The sequence below is a fragment of the Erithacus rubecula genome (assembly GCF_903797595.1).
Source record: "Erithacus rubecula genome assembly, chromosome: 31".
NCBI lineage: Eukaryota > Metazoa > Chordata > Aves > Passeriformes > Muscicapidae > Erithacus > Erithacus rubecula.
Window position 1 is genome coordinate 1996655 of NC_136682.1, and position 24018 is coordinate 2020672.

At 56.0% G+C, this 24018-nt stretch overlaps 1 protein-coding gene across 1 annotated transcript; it reads right to left on the minus strand.

Annotated features, from left to right (window-relative positions):
* Positions 1-345: 345 nt before the first annotated feature.
* LOC306813596 (keratin, type II cytoskeletal 80-like) lies at positions 346-18479 on the minus strand. The gene is made up of 9 exons (XM_079329111.1): positions 17755-18479; positions 14327-14541; positions 7346-7406; positions 5948-6043; positions 3727-3891; positions 2973-3098; positions 1774-1994; positions 724-779; positions 346-484 (listed from the first exon to the last, which is right to left on the minus strand). Exons 1-9 carry the CDS (start codon positions 18229-18231, stop codon positions 390-392), a joined length of 1512 nt encoding a protein of 503 aa, XP_079185237.1. The 5' UTR covers positions 18232-18479; the 3' UTR covers positions 346-389.
* Positions 18480-24018: the final 5539 nt, after the last annotated feature.

The window sequence follows — 24018 nt, forward strand, 5'->3', positions numbered from 1 at the left end:
GGGAAGGGAGAGCTGGAGAGGAAGGTGAAGGGGATGGGAGTGTCCCTAAAATTCTGGAGAGAAAGGAGCAGGGAATGGGAGTGTCCCTAAAATTCTGGAGAGGAAGGAGTAGGGAATGGGAGTGTCCCTAAAATTCTGGAGAGAAAGGAGCAGGGAATGGGAGTGTCCCTAAAATTCTGGAGAGGAAGGAGTAGGGAATGGGAGTGTCCCTAAAATTGTGGAGAGGAAGGTGCAGGGGATGGTTCCTGCTGTGACTGGGAATGGAGCTTAACTGGAATGGTGGAAAGACAAGGGACAGCCTGGACAGGGTCTCATCCTTCACCCCTGGGTGAGGGCTGGAGCTGGGGAGGAGCTCCCCAGGGGCCTGGGATCCGTGTCCATCCACTCTCCTAGCAGCAGTGCCCGGTGCCCATGGCCCCCGGCGCCTCCTGGGCTCTGCTGGGCACCGAGAAGAGCCGGGAGCTGTTCAGGGTGCTGGAAGAGACTGGGGGAAAGGAAAGAGTTAAATCCTGGCAGAAAATGGGGAAGGGACAGGGTTAAACCCTGGCAGAGACTGGGGGAAGGACAGGGTTAAAGCCTGGCAGGAACTGGGGAAAGGGACAGGGTTAAACCCTGGCAGAGACTGGGGAAGGGACAGGGTTAAACCTTGCCAGGAACTGGGAAAGGGACAGGGTTAAACCCTGGCAGCCCCCCCGGAGCTCCTGGAGGGATCAGGGCACTTACGGGGCCTGGTCCGGGTGTGCACGGCGCTGATGATGGTGGGGATGGGCTGCTCCATGCTGGAAGGGAAGGACACGGGGTGAGGACACAGCTCCAGCTTTTGGGAGCCCAGGGTGTGCCCCTGGCCTCCTTGGGGGTCTCAACCGCCCCCTGGAGAGGGTCTCAAAGACCCCTGAGTGAGACCCTGGTGTCTGAATTACCAACACAGAGGGAATGGAAACAGCCACCAAAATTAGTAAAGTGTAAATTTGGCTTTTAGAACGTAGATAAATAGGTTTTTTTGAATGTTTATGATAAGGGACATGTGGCCAAGATGGAGAATTTGGGAGGTGGACACCTTTTTCTCCTTCTTCTTCCTGTCATCCATGTTGGGTGACATGTTGGCATTTTAGATTGGATGGGGTGAGGGCTGGACCATTTAATAAAATTGTATTGTATTGGGAAATTGTTATAAACATGTAACACGTAGTACAAACTATATTAAGATCAGCCCTGCCTTCACCAGGCAGATTCCACCATGGATGCCAGGCTGGGCAGACCCTGCTGGCCAAGCAAAAAGTCCCTGAGATAAGAAACAATAAACAATCCTTGGAACAAGAGAAAACCATCTCCTGCAATCTCTCATCAGCTGCTTTGGGGAAAACCAGGATTTGAACCACCTCATGTCCCTCTGGGGTCATCTTGGGTCTAAGGAGAAACCTCAGACTGGGACAGCAGCTCTGCCAGAGGCCTGGAACAGGCTGGAATTTGGCCTGGGAGGGCTGGGACAGTGGTGGGACCAAGGGTGTGGCTGGAGCAGGAAAAAGCTTCAGCAGCTCTGGGCAGAGCACCTGGGGAAGGGCTGGAACCTCAGCCTGGGGAGTGTGAGGGAGGCTTGGGAGCAAGAAATGGGACTGAACTGCTGGAACCAGGGATTTGTTCCTCCTGGGACCAAACCTCAGCACCTGACTCAGAACTCGGGGTTTGGGTAAGCTGGGCTTTGGGAGGGGGTGGGGCTGGCTGGAACCGCCCCACACCCCCCCAGGTGTGCTGCACATCCCAGTCCCGGCTCACCTGTTCTCCTCCCCTTCCACCAGCTTCCTGTAGGTGAGGATCTCCAGGTCCAGCGCCAGTTTGGTGTTCATGAGCTGCTGGTAGTCCCGCGCCAGCTGCGCCACACGCTCCCGGCAGCGCTGCAGCGCCCCCTGCAGCCCGCACACCTTGGCGCGCGCGTCCCGCAGCGTCCCCTCCCCCTGCTCGCCGGCCTCGCGGATGTGCTCCTGCAGGTACAGGCACTGCCGGGAGGGACAGGCGTGAGGCTTGGGGGGACGGCACACCTGTGCTGCTATCCCAGCACAGCACAGCACACACCTGTGCTGCTATCCCATCCCAGTACACACCTGTGCTGCTATCCCAGCACAGCACAGCACACACCTGTGCTGCTATTCCAGCACAGCACACCTGTGCTGCTATCCCATCCCAGTACACACCTGTGCTGCTATCCCATCCCAGTACACACCTGTGCTGCTATCCCATCCCAGTACACACCTGTGCTGCTATCCCAGCACAGCGCACACCTGTGCTGCTATCCCAGCACAGCGCACACCTGTGTTGCTATCCCATCCCAGCACACACCTGTGCTGCTATCCCAGCACAACACACCTGTGCTGCTATCCCATCCCAGTACACACCTGTGCTGCTATCCCATCCCAGTACACACCTGTGCTGCTATCCCATCCCAGTACACATCTGTGCTGCTATCCCATCCCAGTACAAACCTGTGCTGCTATCCCAGCACAGCACTCACCTGTGCTGCTATCCCATCCCATCCAAGCACACACCTGTGTTGTTATCCCAGCACAGCACACACCTGTCCTGTTCCCTCCAGCACACTTGTCCTGTTCCCCCCCTCTCACCTGTGCCGTCCCCCCCACTCACACCTGTCCTGTTCCCCCAGCTCTCACCTGTGCTCTTCCCCCCACTCTCACCTGTGCTGTCCCCCCACTCTCACCTGTCCTGTCCCCCCCAATCTCACCTGTCCTGTCCCCCCACTCTCACCTGTGCCGTCCCCCCCACTCTCACCTGTCCTGTTTCCCCCACTTTCACCTGTCCTGTCCCCCCAGCACACCTGTGCTGTTCCCCCCACTCTCACCTGTGCTGTTCCCCCCCCCCCCGCTCACCTCACCTGTCCTGTTCCCCCACTCTCACCTGTCCTGTTCCCCCCACTCTCACCTGTGCTGTCCCCCCACGCTCACCTGTGCTGTTCCCCTCACCTGGCTCTTCTGGGACACGATGCAGGAGCGCAGTTTCTGGATCTGGATGTTCAGGTCAGCGATTTCTCTCCGGGTGTCCAGCAGGTGCCCCCCGAGGGAACCGGGCTGGGAGCTGCTGTCAGTGAGCTGTGGGGAGAGGGGCAGGGCTGCCTGCATCACCTGCAGTATTGGGGAATGATTTGGGCTCTTCCTATCCCCCCTGGCATCACCTGCAGTATTGGGGAATGATTTGGGGTCCTCCCATCCCCCCTGGCATCACCTGGATTATTTGGGGAATGATCTGGGGTTTGTTCCCATCCCCCCTGGCATCACCTGGATTATCTGGGAAATGATTTGGGCTCTTCCCATCCCCCCTGGTATCACCTGGATTATTTTGGAATGGTTTGGGGCTCTTCCCATCCCCCCTGGCATCACCTGGATTATCTGGGAAATGATTTGGGCTCTTCCCATCCCCCCTGGCATCACCTGGATTATTTGGGGAATGAATTGGGCTCTTCCCCCCTCCCTGGCTGTGGCTGTGCCAGGCTCAGCTGGGATCAGTCACGTTCCTGCTCTCTGGAGAGCTGAAGTCCATTTCCATCTCCACTGGGAGATGTCCTGCCTTCCACCAGCGTGTAACCAAACCCTGATCTGACCCGGGCCAGCATCTCTCCCTGCCTGCATTTCCAGAGCCAGCCCACCCCCGCAGGTCTGGCAGTGTCCTGGCTGTCCCTCCTGTCCCTGTGTGTCCCCAGCTGGAGCAGGGTTCTGGTACCTTCCTGCGGGTCAGAGCCTCGGCCTCCTCCCAGCTGCGCAGGGCCAGCGCCTCGTACTGAGCCCTGACCTCCTCCACGATCCTGCCCAGCTCTGGCCTCGAGCAGCTCTCCATCCCCAGCACCACTGAAATGTCCTTGATCTCTGTCAGCAGCTCCTCCAGCTCCTGCACGGCCAAGGGAACACAGCAAGAGATGGGAATTCATGGAATGGGTTGGGTTGGGAGGGGTATCAAAGCTTAGCCATCCCACCCTGCCCTAGGATGCTCCAAAATCCATCCAGCCTGGCCTGGGACACTGCCAGGGATGGGGAAATCCACTCCAGACCTCCCCATCTTCACAGGGAGGAACTTTCCAGGATCTGCAATATCCAAGATTCCCAGCAGTCAGACAGAGCTGGACCCTGCACTGGGCTGTGCTTGGCAGAGCAGCTCCATGTGGAGATGGGCAGAATTCCTGAGTTTTCACTCTCTGGAGCTGGGGATCCGGCATGATTTGCTCCATGGAATCCAGACTCAGGTGAAGTTGGGGTTTGGGATCTTTGAACACAATCTGGCAGAAAATCTGACCAAATGGTGCCTTTGGAGTGCTCCAGGAGCAGGGAGAATCCTGGGATCCTCCAGGCTGGAAAAGGATCCTGCAGCAGCACCAGATTCCCAGTGATCCTCAGCAGTGTCTGACTGTCCCCAAGTGCCACATCCACACATTCCCTGGGACTCCACCCCTGGGCAGCTGTGCCAGGGCTGGACAACTTATAGGAAAGAGTTTTCCCAAATATCCAACCTAAACCTCCCCAGGGCCCATGTTCATGGCCCACACACATTGATATCCATGGTGGATGTGAGAGTTTTGGGAAAACAAAGCCAGAGTGGATCACCCCCAGCCTGGGGAGGGTGGAAAATACAATTTCCAAGCTCTGCTGGGGGATCCAGTGGCTGCTTTTTGGGATGCCAGAGCCTGATTTATGGCTCCCTAGGGAACCAGGGCTGCTCCTGGGATGTCAGCACACCCAGAACACCCACCAGGACATTGCTGTGGGTAAATCAGAGCAGAGCCCATGCTGGAGGATTCCCCTCCCTGAGCCTGGAAGGGCCCCTGGATTTGCTCCCTTATCTCAAGCACAGCTCCTGCTTTGCACCAGGAATTCTCCTCCTCCTCATCCCTTTCCTTTGCTCTTTGTGCTCAGGTCCCTTTGGAGCAGGAATTGTGTTCCCTGATTGCTTTCCACACAGGGCTCAGTGAAAACACAGAATTTCCCCCAAAAAGCAGCATGATCAGGAGATTTTTATCCCACTGTTATTTAATCTGTGAGTTTCTTTGTTAATCTGGGGAGAAAATTTGTGTTTATTTTTGGAATATTGGATCATTTGGTGAATGGCCCAAACTGGTCCTTTATTAATGAGAAACCATGGTGGGATTTTCTCCTGATCCATCCCAACAAGGAAAGTTTTCCACATTTCTCCCCACCCTGGCAATGTGCCTGCACCTGATTTCATGAAATCCACAGAGAAGGTGAGACAGGAGAGGTTGGGGATGAGATTTTTAAATGAATTGGGGGTTAAAAAATGCAGCTTTTTGTGGGACCCACAAGAAATCAGCTGGAGATCCTGGAGCAGGACCTGATTTCCAAAAAACCTGGACTAGAAATTGCCTTGCACAGGGAATAATCTGATTTTAGAGCAGATCAGGCTGCCTGGGCAGTTGTGCTGGGAGGCAGCTCTGGCCTCTCAGTGCCAAAGGAATGCTCCTGTTCCTCCACCAGCATTGCCATTGTTTGGATTGCTGGAATTTCCATCAATCAGGGTTCCCACACTGCTGGTCCTGCTGGGTGACATTTTCCAGGCCCTGAGTCAGTTCTGATTGGGGCCCTTCCCCCCTGCCTGGGGACCCCTGGGCTGTTCCAGAGCATCCAGGCTCTCCAGGTGTCCTGGATTTTGGGTTTTTCCTGGAGTTTGGCTCACCTGGGCTGAGGTTTGGGGCCAACCCCATCCCTGGGGGCAGGAGCTGAGCCCACACAGCCAGTTTGGGATGAGGTTGGAATTCTCAGCTGTTCTGGCCCAATCCCAATGTTGTTTTTAGGGGAGGGATCAACTCCTCAGGCCCAGCCTAAGCCATGAATGGCTGGGACACCCTGGCCAAGCTGCCAGGTGGGTGGAAATTCAGGATCTGTACCCAAAATCCGTGTTCCCACAGCATCCCAGCCCTCCCCAGGTATGTTCCCACCTGCTCATAGATGGTTTTCTTCAGCTCCAGCAGCTCCTGGAGCCCTTTGAGCTTCACCTCCAGCTCCGTGCGGTGCAAGGTGCTCACATCCAAATCCTGCACGGATGGAGGGGGGTTCAATCCCCTCAGAGGGATTGATGGCAAGTTATTCCCAGTGCCCCCCTCCCCAGGAGTGCCCTGCTTGGACAGGGAAGGTCCCTGCCCATGGAGGGGTGGAATGGGGTGAGCTCCTTCCCACCCAGCCCATTCCAGGATTCATTAGCAGGGAGGTTTGGAGCTGCTCCCAGGGTGGGGAGGCTCCTTTCAGCACCTTCCCCTTTGTTTTGTGGGGTTTTTTTGGTGGCAGGATCCCTGGGCCAGGCAGGGCTGGGCCATTCCCTCCCAGCTTTTGTTCCCCACTTATTGAAAACGGGAGCAGTCCGTGGAGGTGTCCAGGAATGCCTTTCCCGGCTGGAAAAACGCAGAATGAGCCAGGGTGGGATTTGTGGGGGGCACTGCCTCTCTCCCAGCACCCTTATCCAGCCCCCAAATTGGGGGTTTGGCTATAAAACCCCAGTTCCAGCTGATTGCTGCTGGAGTGGGAGCTTTGCCCGAGGTTTGCTCAGGGCGTGGCCCCTCCCAAGGGAACAAAGCAAATCCTTTATCGGTGGATTCCAGCCTTGGGCAGCGCCAACGGCACCTGGAGGGAGGAGGGGACAGCCCAGGAGGGGTTTGGATCCCTCAGGCAGGGAAATCCCAGGGTGCAGGGGTGGGAACGGGCTGAGAGGAGATCCCAGGGTGCAGGGATGGGGATGTATGACCAGGGAATCCCAGGGTGTAGGGATGGGGATGCAGGGATGGGATGCAGAGATGGGGATGCAGGGATGGAGATACTCTGACAGGGAATCCCAGGGTGTAGGGATGGGGATGCAGGGATGGGATGCAGAGATGGGGATGCAGGAATGGGAATAGTCTGACAGGGAATCCTAGGGTGCAGGGATGGGGATGCAGGGATGGGAATACTCTGTGAGGAGATCCCAGGGTGCAGGGATGGGGATGCAGGGATGGAGATGCAGGGATGGGAATACTCTGAGAGGAGATCCCAGGGTGCAGGGATGGAGATGCATGACCAGTGAATCCCAGAGTGCAGGGATGGGGATGCAGGGATGGGGAGAGTCTGACAGGAGACCCCAGGGTGCAGGGATGGGGATGCTCTGACCCCCAGGTGCTGCCAGGGGATTTAAGGAGCCACTCCAGACTGACCTTCCTGTGGAATTGGGACTCATTCCCTCCTGTCCTCCTCACTTTGTTATCCCAAACCAGCTGATCCTGGATCATCTCCAGGCCCTCCCCTGACTGTGCAGGGCTGGGCAGAGCAAATCCAGCTGGAAATTCCCCTTCCTTTCCCTTCCCACTGACCTTTTTGAGCTCCATGAAGGTGAATTCCATCCCACTGCAGAGGCGAATTTCATCCTCGTACCTGCAGAATCCAAAGCATGGGATCAACCACAGGGACACTCAGGGCTGCCTTGAGACCCCCCAAAATACCCAAAATTTCTGCTTTTCCTGCCATGTGCCCCCTCCTTGAGGCACTGTGGGCAGGAATGAGAAGTTGCCACATTCCAGCTGCTCTGGAATTGCAGGATGAGGATTGGGATGAGGATTTGGGATGAGGAATCCCAGAGCAGAGAGGAGGGAGCTTTAATTGGGATTTCATCTGGGGGCTGGGCAGCCTCAGGTTCTTCACAAAGGGGGGATGGGGCTCTGCCCAAACTCCTCAATTTTCACCCCAAACCTTTTCTGTTCTGCTCACATTTCCTTGGTGTTTTACTTCCAGGGTTGGAAACTTCCCAAGGGAGAAAACTTAGGCTTGTGAAAACTCTGAACTGGTGTCACAACTCAGCCCAGGCAAAGGAATTCATGGGAAACTGCCCATGGAGTGAAGGGAACCAAAGCAGGATGGGGCAGAATTCCAAGAGTCCCTGTGAGGAACCAGCCCTGCAGGTGCTGAAATCCAGGTGGGACAGGGCAGGGCCAGGGAGCAAAGCCTCAGTGCAGGGGCAAGGGGATATGAGCAGGAATTAGGAATCCAAAAAGGGAATCCAAACCCCAGGACCTGACAAGGAAACCCACAGGTCCATTTTGCCCCATTTTACCCCATTTTGGGCCCATTTTATCCCATTTTACCCCATTTTAGGTCCATCTTGGGTCTATTTTGCCCCATTTTACCCCATTTTGGGTTCATTTTACCCCATTTTGGGTCCATTTTATCCCATTTTACCCCATTTTGGGTCCATTTTGGGTCCATTTTACCCCATTTTGGGCCCATTTTGCCCCATTTGGGGCCCATTTTACCCCCTTTTGGGTCCATTTTACCCCATTTTACCCCCTTTTGGGTCCATTTTGCCCCATTTTGGGCCCATTTTGCCCCATTTTGGGTCCATCTTGCCCCATTTTGGGACCATTTTGCCCCATTTTGGGTCCATTTTGGGCCCATTTTACCCCATTTTGGGTCAATTTTGCCCCATTTTGGCTCATTTTATCCCATTTTGGGTCCATTTTACCCCATTTTGGGTCCATTTTGCCCCATTTTGGCCCCATTTTGGGCCAGAGCAGGAGGGCAGTGGGCTGGGGCTCAGCGTCTGTCCCAGCAGTGTTAGCACAGGAGGGATCAGAGCTCTCAGGTCGTGGCTCCCCTGTACCCCCGGGATCCCTCAGCCTAAGGGGCAGGTGACATTCCCTGGAATCTGAATCACTGAGGGTGGAGAAGCCCTTGGCACCCAGCTGTCCCCCAGCCCTGTCCCCAAGTGCCACATGCACACAGCTTTGGTGACTCCATCCTGCCCTCAACAGCTGTGCCACTGCCTGGACACCCTTCCAGGGAGGAATTTTTCCAAAATATCAAACTAAACCTGTTCTGGTGCTCCCTGGGACAGAGCCTGACCCTCTGGCTGTCCCCTCCTGTCAGAGCCACAAGCCCTGAGCCTCCTTTCCTCCTCCTGAGCCTCCAGATCCCTCAGGAGCTTTCCAGACCCTTCCCTGGTGCTCCAGCCCCTTCCTCAGCTCTGGACTCCCTCCATCCCCTCAAGGCCTTTCTTAGGGGAAGTGTTTCCCATTTCCAGGCTGTGAACTCAGACTTTCAGTGCTGCTTGGACACATCACCAAATGGATCCAGGGGATCTTTGGGAATGAGGTAAAATGGGATGTCCCAGCAGGCTGAGGGCAGGAGCATCAGGAATGCAGCTGTGTGCTGCAGTTTGGGGTCTGGTGCATCCAGTCAGAAGATTTTTGGGAGCCCAGAAGGTTTTTGGGAGCTTTCCCTGCTGTGTACAAAGTGAGGAAATGGAGAGCTGTGCCTGGGGAACACCAGCAGATGTTGGGAAAGGGGGGAAGTTGTGCTCAGGAGCTGGCCTGGAATATCCAGATGGGATCTGCAGCTCCCTGAGTGAGGGGACTGTGTGACAGTCACAGCCTTGGGCACTCCTGGGGTCCCTCCTGTGTCTCCCTCAGTGCTGAGCTCACCCTCTCCTTCCCTGCTTCTCCAAGGCTGGGCAGCAGCACCTGATGGAATTTATCTGTCTGGTCTGAGCTCCTCACCTGGAATGTCAGCCCTGCTGGAATATTGTCAGCCTGGCTGGAATATTGTCACTCTGACTGGAATATTGTCATCCCTGCTGTGCCAGGACCAAGCTTGGTGCCTGTCTGCAGCCCCTGCTTCCTCCTCCTTGCAGATCAGCCCAGTCCCAGTCTATCCCAGTCCGTGCCCAGCTCCAGAGCCTGTCCCAGTCTATCCCAGTGTATCCCAGTGCGTTCCAGTCTGTGCCCAGCTCCAAAGCCAGTCCCAGTCTATCCCAGTCCGTCCCAGTGTGTCTCAGTCCGTCCCAGTCCGTGCCCAGCTCCAGAGCGGGTCCCAGTCTATCCCAGTGTGTCCCCAGCTCCAGAGCCTGTCCCAGTCTGTCCCCAGCCCTGTCTCCCGAGCCGGCCCCAGTGTGTCCCAGTCTATCCCAGTCTGTGCCCAGCTCCAGAGCCAGCCCCAGTCTATCCCAGTGTATCCCAGTCCGTGCCCAGCTCCCGAGCCGGCCCATCTAGCCCAACGCGCTCCAGCCCCGCTGCTGCTGCTGTGACTCAGCGGGGCCAGGCTGGGCTGGGCCGGGCTGAGCTGGGCCGAGCTGGGCGGGGCCAGGCTGGGCTGGGCTGAGCCGAGCCGGGTGGGGCTGGACTGAGCCGGGCTGGGCTGGGCCGGGCTGGGCTGGGCTGAGGCGCTCCACAGGCACATCCCAGCGATGATCCCGGCTGATGATCCCCGGGCGCTGCTCCGGGGCCATCCAGCCCTTCCTGCACCCGGAGCTGCTGGCCCCGGGCTCCATCCAGGAACAGAACCAGGGAACAGAGCTCAGCTCCCTCCTGTCCCCTCTCCCTCCCTCCCTCTGGAACTGGGCTGGGATTGTCCCAGCAAGTCCCAGCCAGGTGGGTTTGGGACAGTCCCTGGACTCCCCCAGGCACATTTCCCATCCTGGAGGATTTGGGGTGTTCCATCCAGAATGCCACAGCCTGGCTGAGGCCATCAAATCCAACTCCTTGCTCTTCCTCCCCAAGAATTCCCTGGGGAGGAGAAACCTCCTGGATTTGCCTGGTTTGTTCAGAGATTTCCTCCAGAAATGCCCCTGGGCTGGATGGGGCCTGGAAATTCTCTCCCTGTGAATCACTTTGAGGGATGAAACATCCCAACTGTGCCTTATCCAATCCAAGTCACTGGAAAAGTCACAAGAAATGCAGTGGGGAGAACCCTCGAGCAGCTGTTCCCTCATCCCTAAGAAATCAGGCTGGAAAAGCCTGGAGTGGCAGGAGCTGGGAATTCCTGCACAGGTCCTGAGGGCAGATCTGAGCATGTGGGAGCCCAGGGTGTGCCCCTGGCCTCCTTGGGGGTCTCAAACCCCCCTGGTGAGGGTCTCAAAGACCCCTGAGTGAGACCCTGGTGTCTGAATTCCAACCCCTGGGGAAATTACCAACACAGAGGGAATGGAAACAAGCCACCAAAATTAGTAAAGTGTAAATTAGATTGTTAGAATGTAGATAAATAGGTTTTTTGGAATGTTTGTGGTAAGGGACACGTGGCCAAGATGGAGAATTTGGGGGGTGGACACCTTTTCCTCCTTCTTCTCCCTGTCATCCATGCTGGGTGACACGTTGGCACTTTTAGATTGGATGGGATCAGGGATGGACCATTTAACAAGATTGTATTGTATTGGGAAAATTTTGTACACATAATTTAGACTATATAAGATAAGCCCTGCCCTCACCAGGCAGATTCCACCATGGATGCCAGGCTGGGCAGACCCTGCTGGCCAAGCAAAAAGTCCCTGAGATAAGAAACAATAAACAATCCTTGGAACAAGAGAAAACCATCTCCTGCAATCTCTCATCAGCTGCTTTGGGGAGAACCAGGGTTTGAACCACCACACATCCCTCTGAGGTGATCTCAGGCCAAAAGAGAAAGCTCAGACTGAGATAAAACTGTGGCTGCCCCATCCCTGGCAGTGTCCAAGGGATACCCTGGGATGGTGGAAGAACCCATCACTGCCTTTCCCACCATAACCAGTCTGGGATTCTGCTTCCTCAGGGCAGTGCAGGGATGGACAGTCCTAACCTTTGCTTTATCCAATTAAAGAACAGGCAGGCACCTCCCATGAGGATTTAGGACTTTTTAGGCACCTGGGTGTCACTTGAAGGACTCCAGGGAGGATGATTTCAGTGTAAGGTGAAGAATCAAACTCCTGCTTCTTGTTCCTGTCAAATTCCTCACAATATTCCCTGTCCTTGGCACTGCTGAGGCCTCTGGAATCCTGGGGTTTGGGTAGCTCACAGCAGGAAAAACCCTGAGGGGATGGAGCAAGTCCAGAAATGGGAATGGAGCTGGGAGAGGGCACCAGGGAAGGGTCTGGAGAATTCCTGAGGGACCTGGGGGGCTCAGCCTGGAGAAAAGGAGGCTCTGGGGGTCCCTGTGGCTCTGCACAACAGGTGGGGACAGCCAGGTGGGATTCAGGATCCCCTCCCATAGAATAAGGGACAAACAGCCTCAAGTTCCACCAGAGGAGGTTTAAGTTGGATATTTGGAAAAATTTCCATGGAAAAGGGTGTCCAGCCCTGGTACAGGGAGGCCCCACCCCTGGAAGTGTCCAAAACTGTGGGGATGTGACCCTTGGGGACTTGGGGCTAGTAGTGACCAGAGTGGTGGAGGGGTGATGGTTGGACCTGATGATCTCCAAGGGCTTTTCCAAGCCCCATGGCTGCAGGATTCCCCTCTGCTCCGAGCTGATTAAGGCATTTCACTGCTGTGCTTGTGTCAGAAGGAGCCCCCAGCCCTTCCCTGATCTGCAGCCAGCTCAGGGAGCTGGAGAATCCTTGGGATGAGCTCCCTGCAGAGGCCACGGGCCATTTAGGAGGGGATTGGATCCCGGGGGGGGGTTTTGCCCCTCGGGTCCCTTGGCACCACCCAGTGAGTCTCCGGAGCTCAGGGAAGGTGCTGGGTGTCATTGGGAAGGGAAGGAGCTCATTTGGAATTCTCCTGTGGGATGCAAATGAGCCCCATAATGAGGGAGGCATTGTCTGCTCCCCGACAGGGCTGCTCTCTCTTATCTGCACATCTCCCCGGAGATAAGAGGAGCTCCCCAGAGATAAGAGGCAGCTGCACCTCCCCCGACCTTTGGCTGCCTCCCTGTTCTTGGTCAGGACCATTTGGGGCACAATTTTGACCTTTTGGTCAAAGCAGAATTTGGAAGAAATGCTTTGGGTGAAGGGGGAAAGGAAGAGGTCCCCCAATCATGGAATAAAAAATTCCCTCTTTATGAGGGAATTCCTCCCTGGGAGGGTGGTGAGGGCCTGGAATGGATTTCCCTGTGGCTGCCCCATCCCTGGAAGTGTCCAAGGCCAGGCTGGATGGGGTTTGGAGCACCTGGGGTAATGGGAAGTGTCCCTGCCCATGGGTGTGTGTGAGCCTGGGAAGGAAAAAGCTCCAGGAAGAACTTGGATCCCTTTTCAGTGACTAAAGGGACTCCAGGGGAGCTGGAGGGAACTTGGGACAAGGGATGGAGGGGGAGGACACAGGGAATGGCTTCCACTGCCAGAGGACAGTGGGATTTTGGGAAGGAATTCCTCCCTGGGAGGGTGGGGAGGCCCTGGAATGGATTTCCATGTGGCTGCCCCATCCCTGGAAGTGTCCAAGGTTGGACAGGGCTTTGAGTGGAAGGGGCAGGGGTGGCACTGAATGATCCTAAAGGTCTCTCCTAACCCATCCTGAGCTGGAAGACACACCCAGGGATCATCAAATCCAACTCCTAGCCCTGCCCAGAACACCCCAAAATTCCCACCACATAGCTGGGAGTGTTGTTTTTTTTTGTACAGAAATCACTGTGGAGACAAAATTCTGGTTTGTGATAATTGTGTGGAGAAGAAATATTGCCTGTTTCCATGGCTGTCACTCCAGCAGTGCCATTCCCTGAGCTGCTCTCTGGCAGAGGCTCCTCTCAGACCCTGCTCTCCTTGGAATTTCACTGTTATGGCTTTCCCTTCATCTCTCATTAACCAGGAAGAGGTTGGGATCCTAAATTCTCAAATCCATGTTGGCACAGCAAACTAGGAATGTTTCCCTGGGAATCTCAGGCTGGCTGAGTTAAAATGATCTCACTGATCCCCGTGCCCCAGCTGAGCCCCTGGGTGTGGACGTGGGCAGGATGGACAATGGACAGGGATGGACCCAGATGGACAGTGGATGGACAATGGGCAGGGATGGACAATGGATGGGGATGGACAATGGACGGGGATGGACAATGGACGGGGATGGACAATGGACGGGGATGGACAATGGATGGACAATGGACGGACAATGGATGGAGACAGATGATGGACATGGATGGATGATGGATGGACAATGGATGAACAGGGATGGACGATGGACAATGGACAACAGACTGACAATGGATGGACAATGGACAGGGATAGATGATGGACAGGGATGGACGGACAATGGATGGACAATGGATGGACAGTGGACGGGGATGGACAATGGATGGGGATGGACGAACAATGGACGGACAATGGATGGACAACAGACACGGACACGGACGAGGATGGACAATGGACACAAATACTGGAGATGGACAGGAATGGACAATGGACACAGACTCTGGACAGGGATGGACACTGGACAGGGATGGACAATGGGCACGGATAGGGATGGACACTGGACATGGACAGGGGTGGACAGACAATGGACATGGACAGGGATGGACAATGGACATGGACAGGGATGGACAGACAATGGATAGACAATGGACACTGGACAGGAATGGACACTGGACAGGGATGGACAGACAATGAATGGACACTGGACAGGACACCTACTTGCTCCTGAAGGTGTCCATGGTGCTCAGCACCTTTGCCAGCTCTGACTCCAGGTTTTCCTGCTCGTAGTTGAGCGCCTTCATCTCCTGGCTCATTTTGCTCATGTACTGCTCGTAGATGGCCTTGATGTCCGAGTCAGAGTGGGAATTGTCCTGGTCCTTCAGGAAGTTCCACCTGGTTGTCAGGATCTTGTTCTGCTGCTCCAAGCTCTGCACCTACAGGAGAGGTTCAAGAGGTGTCAGTGACACTGAGAGCCACAAGCAAAGCAAGGCAGGGTAGGAGATGTTGGAGACCTCCAGAGGAGCTGCTGGAATCAGCAGATTTCCAGGGAAGAATGAGAAATCCCAACAAAATTAGACCTGAGGAAGGAAGGTTATGGAATCATGGAATGGTTTGTGTTGGAAGGGACCTTAAAGATCACCCAGATCCACCCCCTGGCATGGGCAGGGGCACCTCCCTCTTTTAGGGGTTTTACATGCTGCCCACTCATTAATTTCTCAATAGAACACGATGACATCAAAATAAACTCAGTGACATTGGAATGCAGGAGTCACTGACAATAGCAATGGTCTTTCTGTCCCTTTTACTTGTGACCATGGACTGCTGGAAACACCTCCAGGATCACCAGATCCAGGTGCTGAGTCCAACACAGCAAAGCCAAGGCTGTGGATCCACCCCGGGTCACACAGGGATGTGCAGGGTCAGCAAAGGGCAGATTCCCCACCCCAGAGAGCACAAAGAGAGGGAACCCTCTGGACTGCAAGGAGAGTTCAGGGAATGAATCACAATTATTGCAGAGCAGCTCAGACAAAGCTCTGGAGAACATCCCAGGTAATTACAGACTCCAGGTGAGCTCCCTGCGCTGGCTCTGAGGCGACAACGCTGCCTTTGAGGAACCTGCTCCTCTTTCCCAATATTCCCAATCTCACCAGTAACACTCCAAGTTTAACAGTCCTCATCTTCAAAGCTCTTGGCCAACCCCAATTAATTGGCTAATTGCTACCTCTGGGAGCAACCCCAGTCACGTTTTGGCTGGAGATGCCAGAGTTGTCTCCGAGTTTCCTGTGTTGCATCCCGGGATGACTCAGGGCTGATGCTGTGCTGGGGGCACTGGGAGCCATCAGACTTCCAGCCTTGGCCTGGGCTCCAAAGGAGAGGCAGAATTCCAGCTGCTGACCCAGATGTGGCACCATCTTCCTCCAAAGCTTTCTTGTCCGAGCAGAGATAGCAGCCAAGCAGTGCAAAACCATTCCAGGGCTTGGGAGTTTGCAGCAGGGATGGGATTTTGGGATGTTCCTGGAGACCTCATCCTTCCCTCCTGGGATGGGAATGGACTGTGCTGGCTCTATTCCAAATCCATCTTTTATCTTTAATTACTTCCTGACCTCCTTCCTAATCCTCAGCTGCTCCTTTCATCCCTCACATTCCTGTTCACAAACCATCACTGGGCTGAACTGGTTCCATCTTGGACCTGGATGATCCTTAAGGTCCCTCCTGACCCAAACCATTCCACGATTCTGTGACTCCTGCAATGCCCCCCTCAGTGGAAATCCTCCTTTGCAGAAGGATCCCCCAGATTTGGCCTCATTCCCTGGAATTTCATGCCTGAACATGGCAGTGGCCAAATTTTGGTCCTCACAGACCCTCCTCTCTGGGCTGCTTGGGATAAAGGCAGGGCCTCAAACAGGGGCTCCTGGGCTTGGTTTTTCCCTGTCTCCTTTTCCATCTGTCTGGAAAATAAATGCCAGCAGATCTGGAACAGCTGGAAAACCACCAGCACCAAACATCCCTGGAATCACCTGCTGGGGATGGAGAACATCTGAATCCCTGATTACAAAGCAAGTTCTCTTTGAGAGGAAGTGTCCTTCCCTTCCTCTGGAATGAGGGCCTGGGGCAGGTGCCTGAAGCTGCCACTTGATGCAGCTCTTGAAGCCTTCAAAGGAGCTCAGGAGCTGCAGTCAGACCTCAACCTGGGGGTGTGGGTGTCCCTGAGCCCCCAAGCCCTGGGGGTGTCCCTGTCCCCGAGCCCCTGGCTCAGGGGGGTGTCCCTGTCCCCGAGCCCCCCAGCCCAGGGGGTGTCCCTGTCCCTGAGCCCCCCAGCCCAAGGGGTGTCCCTGTCCGTGTCCCATGGATCAGGGGGTGTCCCTGTCCCCGAGCCCCTGGCTCAGGGGGGAGTGTCTCTGTCCCTGAGCCCCTGGCCCAGGGGGTGTCCCTGTCCCCCAGCCCCCAAGCCCAGGGGGTGTCCCTGTCCCATGGATCAGGGGGTGTCCCTGTCCCCCAGCCCCCAAGCCCAGGGGGTGTCCCTGTCCCTGTCCCATGGATCAGGGGGTGTCCCTGTCCCTGAGCCCCCCAGCCCAGGGGGTGTCCCTGTCCCATGGATCAGGGGGTGTCCCTGTCCCTGAGCCCCCCAGCCCAGGGGGTGTCCCTGTCCCTGTCCCATGGATCAGGGGGTGTCCCTGTCCCTGAATCCCCCAGCCCAGGGGGTGTCCCTGTCCCATGGCTCAGGGGGTCGCTGGGGTGGCTTTCTTGGGGAATCTGGAGCTCTCACTCCTTCCCTCCCTGCTGTCAGGCCTGGCTCAGGGGCTCTGCCCCTTTCCCCCCCTCCCATCCCTGCTCTGAGGGCTCAGCAAACCCCAACCTGTCCACCTGGACAGTCCAAATTCCAGCCTCCACCGCGTGGGTGTTTCCCACACCAGCTGCTCTCCAAATTCCCAGTGCCCTGATCTTGGACAGGTGACAGAGGCTGTGCCCGTCCATGAGAGCCAGACTGGCACTTCCAGCTGGGACTGCCACAACCGTCCCTTGGAAAGCTCCACTGGAGATGTTCCCATGGCCTTTCCCTGCCAGAGAGAATCCAGGTCCTCGCAGAGTTAAAATGAATCAACCGCGGCTGCTGCCAGGGAGAGCTGCATGAAGCAATCCCGGAGATTACATCTGTTTACGGAGCAGGGCTCTGCAGGAACCTGCCTGCTCCGGGACTTGTTTTCCTTGGAGAAACTCCTGCTTCTCCCAGCTCTGCAGAGATGAAAGCAGCACTGCCTTGGTCCCTCTCCTCAGGAGCTCGCAGCTGTGGGTGGGGGGTCCCCCAGACGAGTTTTCCAGGGATGAGTTTCCAGCTCTCCTTGGCAGTCGGAATTGGAGCTTCCATCATTGTCAGCGACACTGCCCGTGGCTGTCTGGCCACTCCAGGAGCCGAGTCCTCCCTGCTGTCCTCGGCACCTCCTGTGCAGGCTCCTCCTGCCCTCGGTACCTCCAGACCCTGCCGGGGCTGCTCTGGGGGTCCCACAGCCCCCGGGATGCTCCCTAACCTCGTTAGCTCGGGATGAATAACTAATTGGGTAATTAGCCGGCTGTTGCCAGCCTGGCCGGGGGTGGCTGCATCCTCGGAGCTATCCGTGCCCCCTCCCCATCCCCGGAGCCCCCCCTACCTTCTCGATCAGCGTCACGAACTGGTTGTTGAGCACTTTGATGTCCTCCTTCTCCTGCTGCCGCACAGCCTGGAACTCGGTGTCGATGTCCAGGCGCACCGGGGCCGGGATCCTGCGGTCCATCTGGAAAGGCGAGCAGCGCAGGGAGCCCAGCGAGCCGCAGCCCTCGCTCGCCCCCGGCCCCTCGCTCGCCCCCGGCCCCTCGCTGGCCCCGCCGTCGGGGCTGCGGCGCTCGGCGGCCGGGCTGATGCTCGCCGCGTCCCCGGAGCACAGCGAGCCGCCGGAGAAGGCGGCGCTGGGGTTGGTCATGCCCGGCTGCGGCTCGGGGGAAGGCAGAGCAGGGCTGCAGGATTTTGTTTTTCGGCTGCTGCTGCTGCCTCCGAGCCGGGGCCGGCAGCGCAGCCGGGCCGGTGCGATTCCCTCGCCTGGGCTCGTGGGCTGGTAATGAATTCCAAGCACCTGTTCTGCGATGTTCATTAAACGGAGGAGGGTGGAACCCTTGATGGAAATCCAGATCAACCTGTTGGCTTTTTTTTTTTTTTTTTTTTGGGCTATTTTTTTTTTTTCCTTATTCCCTCCTCTGTCCTCTCCTTTCTTCAGGAGCTTGTTTATGTCAGGAGGACTCAGGCCCTCGCAGCAAAACCAAATCCTCCCAGGTAATTCCAGGCCCCAGCAGCTGCTTCCCTCATCCTTAAAAGGTGAGGAAAAGAATTGGAGGTGGCAGCTTTGGGAAGGAGTGCTCCAGGCACAGCTCTGCACAGGGACTTGGCTGCTTTCCAGCCCAAATGTGCAAGAAGGAGCAGTGATTTTTTTTTTTTTTTTTTAATACAGGAGGGTTTAGAGACATAAAATGTCTGAATTGGTTAAAGGAGGAGTTGGGAAATGCACCCCAAGCTTGGTGTGGCTGGAGCTGCTCCTGCTCTGTCACCACACATGGAAGGGTCTGGTGCTCGGGATGGGTCTGGCTTTAGGGATGTTGGTTTAGTTTAGGCATCATAGGTCTGGTTTTAGGCAGGATAAATTTGTGTTTAAAAAAAGGTAGGTCTGTCTTTAGGGAAGATAGGTCTGGTTTAAGGAGGATAGGCCTGGTTTTGAGACCCCTGGGAGTGGGGTCCAAGGGTGCTGTGGTTATTCCTTCATCTGCCCTGGCAGCACCAGAGACCCCCAAAAACCTCCAGACCCTGGTGGATCTCACTGTCCCATTCCCCAAAGCCCTATGAAAGCTGGAGATACCAAAACCCCTCTGAATTTCAATGAGTTCTGGTGTCCCACCCTCAGTTTGGCACAAACCCACCCTGGAGGTGGTTTCCTGCTTTGGCTCCATTTCTCCTGTGAAGCTTGGGAAGGGAGAGCTCCCATCTGTGCCCTGTTTTGGGACATCCTTGGGAAGGGTGATGCTCTCCTCTGGCCACCCCAATTCCCACTTTGTGGGAAAGCTGCTGCTTTGCTGCTCTGGTTCTGCTCCACTCTGGAATTTCCCTGCCAAGGGAGGTGAGGGAAGGTGAGGTTGGATCTGTCACAGACGTGCTCTGACAAGAAATGTCTGCTGAGGAGCAGCTGGGAAGGGAAGGGAGCCTGTTCCTGTGGGACTGACCTTTCCTCCAGGTGGAATTGCCCTATATTGCCAGAAAAGGGGTGTTTTCCCCTGTCCACCTTCCCAAAACATCCTTTCCAGGGAAAATGCATTTGAACACCCAGCCACTCACTCAGAGGATCCTCAGCAGGACTTCTCAGGGTAATCCTGATGGTTTATTTGAATGATTGAGCCCAAATTCCTGGCTGGGAGCAGGCAGAGCTGGTGGCTCCTGCTCGATGGGTGACATTATCCCTTCCTTGTGGGCTCAGGGCAGGGGTCACCCTTGGCCCTTGGAGGGCACTGGGAAGGCTGGATCCCCCTGAGGGAAGCAGGTGCAGGTGGAATGAGGAACTTTGGTGCAGCAGAGGCTGAACAGTGCCTGCTCTGATCCTGGTGGGATGTTTCATGATCCCAGGACATCCCACCTGCTGAGCATCAATCCCTGCTCCTTTCCCCTCCAAGGATCAATTCTTTCCCTTATCCTTTTTTCTTCCATGAAATGAAGTTTCCAAACCTAGGTCCAGCCCTTGGGAACAACAAATTTGGCTCAAAGAACATCTCCCAGTGCACAGTGGCCCAGGAAACCTCTCCAGGTGATGAGATCCAAATGGATCTTGATGCCTGTTGATCCCAGTTCCAGCACAGCATCGTGTCCTGTGTCCCACACCCTCCCCACCCCTGGAAATATCCAAGGATAGGACTTGAAGCAACATGAACTAGTGGAAGGGGGTGGAATGGGATGAGCTTTGAGGTCCCTTCCCACCCAAACCATTCCATTATTAGATGCTAGAGATGGGCCCAAGTCCCTCTGCCAGAGAAAGGTGCAGAAGGATGATGGTTCAGGATGAAAATTGCCTTTAACTCCTGGGAAAAGCAGTGTGGAACTCTATTTTTCACTGGGATCACTGGAGCCACTCTGCTCCAGGATGGATGAGGCTTTTCCAGGTGCTGTGTCCTTCCAGCAGGATGGGAAGAGGATTCAGCCTCTCCTTTCAACACAAAGCTCCTGCTGGCCCAGGATCTCCCACTCTGGATGTGCCACTGTGGGGGATTTTTGGGGGGAGATTGAACCCATCCCAGGGAGCCTTGAAGGTGCTTCAACCCCCTTGGACACACCTGGGAAATCTGTGACCTTTCCCTGGACACTGGGGGTTATTGCCAGCTTCTGGAACCCTCCCAGGGTTACTGGCTCAATATCTGCAGGCAGAGTGGAATAATTTATCAAGGCTCCCCAAGTAATTGCTGTTCATTAATGAGGAATAAAGTGGGAATGAGCCCCAAGGGATCTGAGTGAGGAGGTAGAGCAGGACTGACAGAGCTCTGCAGGGAATGAAGGGGTGAGCAGGAGCCAGGTAATGGAGCTGCCCCTGGAATGGGAATTGCCCCTGGAATGGGAGCTGGGTTGGAGGTGACACGTGGATGGGAATGGCCAGAGTGGGACAGGGAATGGCCAGAGCTGTGGGACAGGGAATGGCCAGAGCTGTGGGACAGGGAATGGCCAGAGAGGGACAGGAATGGCCAGAGCTGTGGGACAGGAATGGCCAGAGCTGTGGGACAGGGAATGGCCAGAGAGGGACAGGAATGGCCAGAGAGGGACAGGGAATGGTCACGGCTGTGGCCATGGATGGAACAGGGCAGAGCAGCTCCTGTTCTGCTGCCGTAGCTCCCCTGAGGTCAGCTCAGGTTTAAAGAAACAGAAGCAGGAGAGGATTTATTTTGTGAAAAGCGTGGATTGGTTTGGTTTGGTTTGGTTTGTTCAGTCTGGCCGCTGCCCCGGGCTGGGTGGGGCAGACATTTCCTGCTCTGCTGGGGGCTGGGCTGGGCTGGGAGGTTCCAGTTTTGGACTGGGCACTGCCCGGTTTGGGCTGGGGGCTTCGAGGGGGGTTTCAGCTTTGCTCTGTTCAGGGCCGGGCTGGGGACGTGTCCAGGCCATGCCAGGGTGGGACAGGGGCTGAGGGGGACACTGCCGAGCCCCAGGTGGGCACAGGTGGGATGGGGCACCTTGAGGGACAGGAGGTGGGCACGGAGGGGACACTGCAGCCCTTCCTCCCCTGGGAACGGGAGAATTGATGCCAGCTGGGGGTGTTTGTGCACCCTGATTTGGGGGTGTCAGGGGGGAGCTCTGCCACCTTCCCAGGCTCTTTTCCATCTCTGCTCCTTCTCCCACTTCATTCCTTCTCTTATTCCAACTCCTCCCTTCTCGTGTCCCATTCCCACTCCCCTTTCCTTGCTTCCTGTGCCTGCCTAGAGCCATCCACATCTCTTCCCTGCTTTCTCCTGGAATCCCACATCAGGCTCTTTTTGATTTCTGGGTGAAACTCAGCCCCAAGCCGGCGTCAGAGCGCAGGAATGTCCCGCGGGGCTGGGCCGGCCGCTGGGACCTGCCCACGGCAGCTCCACTCCCAAAAACCTTCCCCTCGCAGCCGAGCTTGGGCTGGCGGAGCTTCCAGGAAACTTCAGGTGTTGAAAAAAACACCCGAAACAGGACTAAAGCCGGGGGGGGGGGGGGGGGGTGTGATGTCAGCCGTTCCTGCTGCTGGGAAAAGGGGGTGGGTGGTCCTCAGCACCCGGTGGGATCAAACACTGCGGTCCCCTGGGAGGGGACAGCGCAGCCCCCCAGTGCCGCCCCTGCAGATGGGGTCTCACCTGAGCAGAGCCCCCTCCCTGCTGCCCACGCTGAGGGGGCTCTGCTTCATCTCCAAACCCTCTTTTCTCACCTAAAATGGCCCCAAAGTCCGGGAGTGGTCTTCCCGGAGCAGCTGTGGCTGCCCCTTCCCCGGCAGTGCCCAAGGCCGGGCTGGACACTGGGACAGTGGCAGGTGTCCCTGCCGTGGCACTGCATGGGCTTTAATGTCCCTTCCAACCCAAACCACCCGCGAATCTCCAGCTCTCTCTGCCCTCCATCATCTCCACGCTGGGCTGAGCCTGGAGGTTCCCAGTGCCCTGTCCAGCCACCAGTCCTGTTACTTTGGCAAACAGCTCCTCCTTTCCCAACATCCCGCTAATAAAAACAGCAGGAATGAGAGCGCAGGGAGGGTTTGCAGCTTGGTGTTTCCCAATCCCCACCGGAGCAAATGACTTAATTCCCTTCAGACAGGCTCTTGTGTCACTTTAATGAGGCTTTTGTTTGCTCTGGGTGTCACTCCCAGGCTCTGGAGCACAAAGAAGGAGCTGCTGCTCTGGGTTCTGGAAGCCTCTGGCTCTTTGGAGCTGTGAGAGGTTGAGGAGCCAGCTCCCTGTTTTGCAACAGGTTCTGAGTGTTAAATACACTGGGATCAGGGATGTTTTTTGGCATAAAAAAGGGCCTGTGACATCCCAGTGACAGAGGAGGGTGTTTGCATCTGGAGTTGCAGGGACATCCTTTTGCCCCAGTTTGGGGATTTGTGGTCAGAGCAATCCCAGTGGCTTCTCTCCCAAAATCTGTGGAGCAGCAGGAACTTTAGGGATGGGATATCTCTGGGTTTGTGTTTTTTGGGCTCATGCACAAGCTGGGAGCAGAGGATGGTGGGGGTGAGAGAGAGGATGGTTCTGGGGGCAGGAGCTGCGTGGGGACAAACTGAGGGACAATGTCCTGTGGGTCAGGTGGCAGCTCCTCAGCTGAGAACCACAGCCTTGTGCCTGCAGTTTCCAGGGCCACATGCCCAAATCACCAGGGAAAAGGTCTGGCTTTTTCCCCATTTTTTTCCTGGCCACTTAAGGGAATTGAACCCACCTCTCCCTTGTCCCCTTGTGCTGCCCGAACCTTTCTGGTCGTGCCAAGCAGGTGTTGGGCCATGGCTAGAACTCAGCACAGCATCCCTGGGGTGCCTTGTCCTGCTTCCTAAATCATGGAATTGTGGTTGGAATGACTTCCAAGATCAATGTTGGACCCAGTGCCACATTCACTCTGTTTCTGAACCCTTCCTGGGATGGGGCCTCCCCCAGCCCTGATGCAGTGGGAGGGGAACCTGACACGGAGGCAGAGCCCTGGGAGGGTTTGGAGCCCAGGATGCAAAGGGCTGAGGCAGGAATGTCCTTCTGCTCTGCTGCTCCTGGCCCTGGCGTGGCTCCAGTCCCTGGCTGTCCCCACGTGTGTGACGTGTGCCAGGGCCACCCTGTAATCCCTGTAAAATCAGCGACCAGGGTTGAGTCATGCTGAGTTTTAACTCCTGGGCTCAGATTCTGAGGTGCTGAGTCACACCCAGAGCTCTCCAGCCAGCAGCTCATCCTGCCTTGGAGGGGCTGTTTTACCCTGGTTTTTGGGTGGCTGAAGCTGTTCCTGCCCTGAGGAGCTCTGGAGTGCAGGCAGGAACCATCCTCAGCCTGGAATTATGGAGTGGTTTGGGTAGGAAGGACAATAAAGCCCATCCAGTCTCAGCATCCCTGGCACTGATCTGCTCTGTCTCCTTTTCCTGCTGAGCCTCTCTCCTCCTGTGGGAGGTGGGAAGTGCCACAGCTGGAGCTGGAGCTGGATTTGGGGTGCAGGTGGGTGTGGGGAATAAAATTTCCAGGTGCAAGTTTTTCCCTACAAGGTGTCTACCCAGTTATTGTTGATCTTTGTGTTAATGTGTGTCTAGCCAGTTGACTATAATTGATGTTTGTGTTGTGATGTTGTTAATATTTTATGTCTTTGTAAATTGTTAATGCTCCCAGCTGTTTGTCCTTTCCCCCATCCCAGTATTTAGTGTCCCAGTGCCCACTCTGGTATC

Coding starts and splice junctions, on each gene's coding strand:
- LOC306813596 (XM_079329111.1), bottom strand. CDS start 18,231: ATGAACATCGCAGAACAGGTGCTTGGAATTCATTACCAGCCCACGAGC. Junction 7,407..14,326: donor ATGGACACCTTCAGGAGCAA/GTAGGTGTCCTG, acceptor TGGATTCTGCAG/GTACGAGGATGAAATTCGCC. Junction 485..723: donor GCACACCCGGACCAGGCCCC/GTAAGTGCCCTG, acceptor CCTTTCCCCCAG/TCTCTTCCAGCACCCTGAAC.